Here is a 7,372-nt window from a genome sequence, read left to right as displayed (position 1 = left end):
AAACTGTTTTAACCTTTAATCTGTGCCCATTTACTGCTCCGCTTTGCATTTGCGCTCTCTAAGTATGCCCGCTATTTTTTTCTGCCTCTCAACGGTTTCTGTGTCCCAGCTGCTGCGTCCCCTGCGGCCCTGCCCCTCTCGCGCTCCCATTGGACACTCCCTCCCACCTCCCAGCTGCTCCTCCCTCCCACCGCCCCTTCTTAATGCGTGGCCACGCTGCTGACGTGCCAGACGCACACCAGAGGCAAGCCTGTCTGCGCCTGTCCGGCCTGGCCTGCGCCCAGTGCCCTTCCCCCTGGTCCACACTCCTCCAGCCCCCCCAAGCACAACTACTCATCCACAGAACTCCTTGCTCTCAACCCAGGCCATCACCCCGCCTGCGCCCAGGCCAACCCCAAACACACACACAGACCTTTCACATGCCACTCATGCCATTTTTCTTGCACTCACACCAACACCAGCAACACCAACAAACACCGCAACAACACCAAACCCCACAATCACCTCACCTGCATCCTCCTTAACACCCGCTCCGTCCACAAGCACACCATCCAGCTTTGGGACCTGCTCACCACAAACTCTCCTGACATCAACTTCCTCACTGAAACATGGATGAACTGCTCATCAGAACCCAACATCTCTATAGCCACCCCAGAAGGTTACAAACTCACCTGCAGAGACCGCACCAACAAACCAGGAGGAGGTATCGCCATAATACACAAAAACTCCATCAAAATATCCACCAACACCAATAATACCCTAGACAATGCGGAGCACCTACACTTTCAAGTACACAACAACGACAACACCACCTTTAGAGGAACCCTCATCTACAAACCACCAGGACCTCGCCCCCCATTCTGTGACACCATCGCCGATACTATCAGCTCCCACGCCCTCACCTCCACAGACTACATACTCCTTAGTGACCTTAACTTTCACCTGGAAAGCACCCAGAACTGCAACTCCACGGCCCTGCTGGACAACCTCGCGAACCTCGACCTCAAGCAACTGGTCACCTCACCCACCCACTCAGAGGAACACACGCTAGATGCCATCTTCACCTCCAGCAACCACATCACCTTCACTCACACCACTAAACTCCACTGGACTGACCACCACTGCGTCCACTTCTCCTTAATGAAACCCACCACCAACACACTACACCCTACCACAAGTGGAACAAGATCTCCAAAGAACACCTGATCTCCAACCTCGCACAAGCTCCACCTCCCAACACCGCCCCCCTCAACCTCACACAATGGCTAAAGACTTGCACAGACTCCCTCGCCTCTTTGAAAACAAACAACAACACCCGCACCATCAAGACCTCCTGGTTCACCACAGAACTGCAGTCTTCCAAACGAGAATGCCGAAAAATTGAGAAAACCTGGCGCCAAGAACCCTCAATGAGCAACTTCCCCACCAACTCATCTGGACCACCAAACAGTCCTTCTATAAATAACGAAGAGACAACAGACATGGCTTTTCGAGCAGTAACCGCCCCACCTCCCAGCACCTTGAGACCCTACCTGGTGAGTAGTGCACTTAAGAAATTATTTGATTGATTGATTGATTGATTGATTCTATTCTTCTTTCCCCTTGAGTCAGTCTATATGTAAAAGTAACTTGCAATTAGATATACATTTTCTTGATTATAATTGATGTAATATGTGATTCAGACTCATTCAAAAATACAAAGTAGTTGATTTTTGTTTATAATGTACTATAATGTCCACAATGCATTGCACTGGCAATCGCATTGTGTTAATATAAAAGGGGCAGAGAGAAAGGACTTATACACCTGGAAGAAGACTGTTAAGTCGAAACGCTTCGTTTTTTTGCACTGAGTAAACTGAGGAATTAAGAATTAATTCCTAACGGAGTGCGTTGCCATATATTTTTGTTTAACAAATATATATATATATATATATATATATATATATATATATAAATATATATAAATATATATATACATTGCATACATTATGCAGAAACGAAACAGAGAACTCTGTGTTAGTTCCCAAGTTTAGGTGGAGAGCAGCTCCCATGTTAGCACAGTGCTATCCACGCCAAGCAAGAAAGAGAAAAGTCTTTTGCCATTTGTAAAAACACAAAAACTCATGATCCCAACCCAATGGGAGTTGTGTCCCATGGTATGGTGGTTATTTTGTAGTTTTCACATCCCATTACCACCAGGTTTAACCCTCGGGTGACAGACAGTAATAACTGGCCATTCGAATGCCCACTCTGAATCGACTAGGTGGTTGAATGGACAAATCGCCAGCAGATCTTACTCCGTAATGCTGTCAGAGGAGTATGTCAGTGTTGGAGACAGAGTAATCTAAAAAGCCAACATGCTTAAGGTTCGCCTATCTTAATCAGGCAGGAGGACCTTCAATTTAGTGGAGAGGACATTTTATCGCCTTTGTTAGTTTGCTCTACATAACTAGAAAACTGAAAACAACATACGTGCATGTGAGTAATATATATCAGAAGCTAACTTTATTGTCAATAAAGGCCATACCATGTTGGTTGTTTTTGAGGATACGAAGCTTGGCTTAGGGAACCAACAACACCTAGAAGGGTGTATTTGGAATGTTGTGAAGAGGAGGCAGAAGTAGAAGCAGGAATGTAATCTTTCCTTCTCAGCACTTACATCCAGAGTCATTACACCACAGGAATTAAATCTTGAGTCTTTACATTTCAGGTAAGATTTCAGTATTTCAGGTCAGTAACACAGAAGTTTAGTAAGGCCTCTAAATAAAATCGTAGGGGGAAGAGAATAGAATAACAGTGAAAGGATAAAATCACTGCAGGAAATAGGTGGCCCTTACTTCATATCAGTTTAAATCAAGCATTGGTATGGTTACATTATTTCGAATATGTATTGCTTCTATGAAGCTTTGGTTTTAGGGAGTGTACAGTGATTTAAGTTAGAAAAGTACTTATCAATCAGTGGTGAAGCAACACTTTTTCCTGTGCCAGTAAGGCAGTGGCTACTGAGTTCAACGATTGACATAGTATATTTGATTACCATTATTCTGACTATCTTAAGTGGTCTTTCTTTTTTTTCAAGCCCTCAGACAGGTACCAACAGCCATGAGGCCTGAAAATGAAAGCATTGTGACTGAATTTATTCTCAGCGGGTTCACTACAGACAAAGACCTCCAAGTTTTCCTTTTCACAATCTTTATCTTAGTATATGTGTCAACCCTGCTGGGCAATGTGAGTATACTGATGCTCATTTGCATGGATCTGCATCTTCATACACCCATGTACTTCTTTCTTGGCTCCCTGGCTGTTTTGGATTTAGGGTTTTCATCTACCTCTTCCCCCAAGATGCTTGCTGACATGCTTGCTGAGAAGAAGACCATCTCATTTTTTGGCTGCTTAACTCAGCTCTTTTTCTATGCAGGTTTCGGCAGTACTGAGTTCTTTCTGTTGGCTATGATGGCATATGACCGTTATGTGGCTATATGTAACCCATTGCTTTACACCCTTACAATGACAAAGAGTCTCACTTTCCATTGGGTAGCTATAGCATACTTTGGTGGTTTTCTCCATTCTCTGATTCACACAGGTTGCATTTGGAGGTTATCTTTTTGTGGCCCTGATATCATTGACCATTTCATGTGTGATTATCCTGTGGTTTTGAAGCTCTCCTGCACCGACTTTACCATCAATGACCTGTTGCGTATCGTGTTTGCTGCTTTTGTGATGGTCATATCCCTCCTCATCGTTGTCATCTCATATGCCTATATTCTTATTGCTGTTTTGAGGATCCGCACTTCTGCTGGAAGAAGCAGGGCTTTCTCAACATGTACCTCACACTTCATCTGTGTCTCTCTTTTTTATGGGACAGTTCTATTTATGGAACTTCGGCCCAACACCACCACTTCACATGAGCAAGACAAGATGGTAGCAGTGCTCTCAACAGTTCTAATCCCTGTGCTAAATCCACTAATCTACAGCCTAAGGAATCAGGATATGAAAGAAGCCCTCAGAAAGATATTAAACCAAGCCTTTTTGTTTCTATAATGTATCCTCATGTCTTGAAAATAAATGAAGCTCATTATTTGGATCAAATGTACTAATAAACACACATTCAGCTATATAAGTACAGTGTAAAGGTTAAATTATTATTTATTATCACAGTAGTGCAGAATTGACATGAAAACAGTGTATTTGCCTCAGAGATTGTATGTAACAATGGCTTCACACAGGGAAACAATGACGGCCTCAAGACCTCTTCATTGTGATTCACCTTATGGAACAAAAATAAGTAACTGAACCATGGCTTTGGTTAAATACCATTTGTTAAAACAGATATGCATGCCAAAATGTGGGGCATGAACCATTGCCATCGTTGTTTCTTGTCCTTTCTTGATCCATGTCCCCTCCCATGCACTCAACAGTAGTTATAAATAATGTACTACACTCTGCATATTGCACCATAATATTGGGCTTATTTAGGATGATATTGTCAGAACTTGCCTTTTTCAACTTGTACTTTTCAAACTACCCATGAGAAAAAAGAGCCTGTTTTGGAGAAATTGTATCTTCTGTGAAAGGTTGTCCACGTGGGCATAATTAACTACAAACAAATTGTTTAGTAGAGTATTCTTTCCTGTTCTATCAACATTTCCTAAGTAAATATAAAGAGTTATTCTGACTTCTAAAAAAACAGCTGAAATAAGAGGACCTTGACCAGTAACTAATTTAAGTGTGGTAAAAATTAGGAATATTCTTTCGGAACAAAAACTGAGTATTCCATCTGCTTATATTTGAAATTGGGGTTTCCTTTCGGGTATATGCACATAGTAAAATAACATGACAGGCAAATGTTGAGCACGGTTCTTGTCAAGCCAAATTGTGTCTTTTGTGGGTGATGCCATTTTTGGAACCAAATAAAAGCTGTAGACAATGCACTTGTTCTTGAATGGTGGCACCTGTTTTTTCACTGTGGCGGCAAGATTGGTGACTTATCATCTGGCACCTGTGTATTCACTTCCAAAGCAGCATTGGTGGCAAATCACCCACGGGGTGTGGAATTCCAGTGGAGGAGTTGGGCACAGGGCTTGGCTGCCAAGCCCCGCTATGCATAGCTGCAAACCATGTGCTTCTGGGGAGCTTGGTCCCAGTTTGTCTGAAGTGGTTGGCCACCTGGTCAGTTTTAAATATGGTAACAAAAACACAGAAATTCACTGAAAAACAAAGGTTAAAGTGAGATTATAGTTAGATATGATAATAAGATCTTACCTTATCTTAATGAACCATAGGAAATCCACTGACAATAAATAAGGGTTAAAGTGTTAAATGAGATAAAAACTAGAATTTATGAGCTAACACAACACTGACATTTTCCAGTTATAGTTCATTGAGCTAACTATAACTTGCACTTCCATCATGCACTTCTTAGGACCTCACATATTTCATTACTCATAACATTTTAAGCGATATCATTGATGACATTTCAAATGAGATCATCTACAATAATGCCATTCGCATTACTCCATAAGCCCTTACATCAAATTAAAGAAGATAACTGTTAGTAAAGGATGTGTGGTGATATAAGGCATTGAGTTACTGGTACACGTGAGCACAAGCAATGGAAATAAAATAATTCCTTGAGTCAAGTGTGCTTGTGCAAGTTGAAAGGTACATGGTGCAACTTACAAAGTTGGGGGTGCAAGTAGTAAGCTATGTTAAACAAGGTAAATGCCGAGGGCACTTGATGTGGAGATTTACATGTTTTGGGAGTGAAAAATCTTCAAAGCCATTTTCCACTGTGGCAAGGTTGGCTCTCCTACAGAAAACCACTGGGTTACATTTATTTGCTTTTAATGCATAACTAGAGTTTGGGACTAGAAAAATGATTCAAAGACTCATTGCAATAGCAATGTCAAGTCCAGCCTAAGGTTCATGTCAGATTTTAAATTACTAGTTTTCAAAATTCCACTATTAGAATCTTGGCATTGTCAATCAATCAACTAATCAATCATTTTTAGAATGCAGACTTGTCACCCTTGAGGTATCTGGGTGCTGGGCTGCAAAGTCTCTGTCGAAGAGCTAGGTCTTGAGTCTCTTCATGAAGTCTGCTGTGAGTGAAGATGTAGTTCGGAGTGGGTGAGGTAGGTTGTTCCAGACCTTGGTGACAATGTATTAGAAAGAGCAGCCACTGCTACGAAGGTGACAGATTCTGGGTGTATGTGCAAGGGCTAGAGAGGAGGAGCGCAGGTGTCGGGTGAGTTGATGAAAATGTAGTTGGTGGTTGGTGTAGCCCAGTCCTTGATCAAGGCAGCTGGTGACAAGGCCCTGGGTGATGGTTTTCCTGGTGTTAGCTGTGGCCCATCTGAAGACTCTGTGGAGAATGTGAAGGGTGTGGAAGCAGAAGGAGGCAAATGCGTTGATCTGCTGCTTCAAGGTCAGTTATCTGTCAAGGATGATGCAGAGGTTGCACGCGTGGTCTGTGGGATTGGGAGTGGGTCTGAGGCCTCTGGCCACCAGCTGTGGTCCCATATGGATGTGTTTTTCCTGAAGATCAGAACTTCCATTTTCGGAGTGGAGTTTGAGGCAGTTAGTTTTACTGCAATCGCCTATGGTGGTCATGGCATTGCAGAAGTTAGTTCTGGTGGTTGCGAAGGCTTCGAAGTGAGCGAAGAGATAAGCTGAGTATCATCTGTGTAGGAGATGATGTTGAGTTTGTGGGACTGACAATGTTGTTAATATTGGAATAACCGATGCAGATGCACACAATAATACATCCACATATAAGAAAGAAGTTTCATCCCCACTATTAAATTCCCCCGTCATGAACTCTCCATCCAACTTGAAATAAAAAAAGTATGTGGTCAGACAGTCTCTGTGACCTAGGCCAGGGTTACAGAAAGACAGGTCACAGGTAGGGTGGCATGTAGATGGCAATCAGGAATCCTGGATTAGTTCCCACTGATGAGCGCAGCAACAATACAATAGTCCATGAAAATTGGCACCAATAAACCTGAAAGGGAAAGAAGGGTGCACACATTCCCCAACACACCATAAAATCAGATGCCAAATAAAGTTATCAACACTTAGCCAATCAGTCCAAAGCACACACAGCAACATGCAGTGACCATGTGCCCCTCAGGACGGACATCAGAAATTAACTTGCGGGCCCACATTTTGCCCACACAGGGTTGACACCCATCTGCATTTGTTATCAGGACCTTATTTATGACTCCAAGACAACTATTCACATTCTTCATCCCAAAAATGAATGTTATAATTGTTTTATGATACCCAGAGAACTGGATAAAACACTGCTCAGAACTATTGCATTTTGAGACAGTCCTCAGACCCCTTGTTCTGTTACTGTTCTCCCGGCTGA

At 42.6% G+C, this 7,372-nt stretch overlaps 1 protein-coding gene across 1 annotated transcript; it reads left to right on the top strand.

Annotated features, from left to right (window-relative positions):
- The first annotated feature begins 3,102 nt into the window (after positions 1–3,102).
- On the top strand, positions 3,103–4,041 carry LOC138287024 (olfactory receptor 5AP2-like). Its single transcript, XM_069227385.1, has one exon. The coding sequence runs from the start codon at positions 3,103–3,105 to the stop codon at positions 4,039–4,041; it is 939 nt and encodes a 312-aa protein (XP_069083486.1).
- The last annotated feature ends 3,331 nt before the right edge of the window (positions 4,042–7,372 follow it).

This window comes from Pleurodeles waltl, chromosome 4_1, assembly GCF_031143425.1.
Source record: "Pleurodeles waltl isolate 20211129_DDA chromosome 4_1, aPleWal1.hap1.20221129, whole genome shotgun sequence".
NCBI lineage: Eukaryota > Metazoa > Chordata > Amphibia > Caudata > Salamandridae > Pleurodeles > Pleurodeles waltl.
Note: the sequence above shows the minus strand (reverse complement) of the source record. Positions and strands in the feature narration are given on the sequence as shown.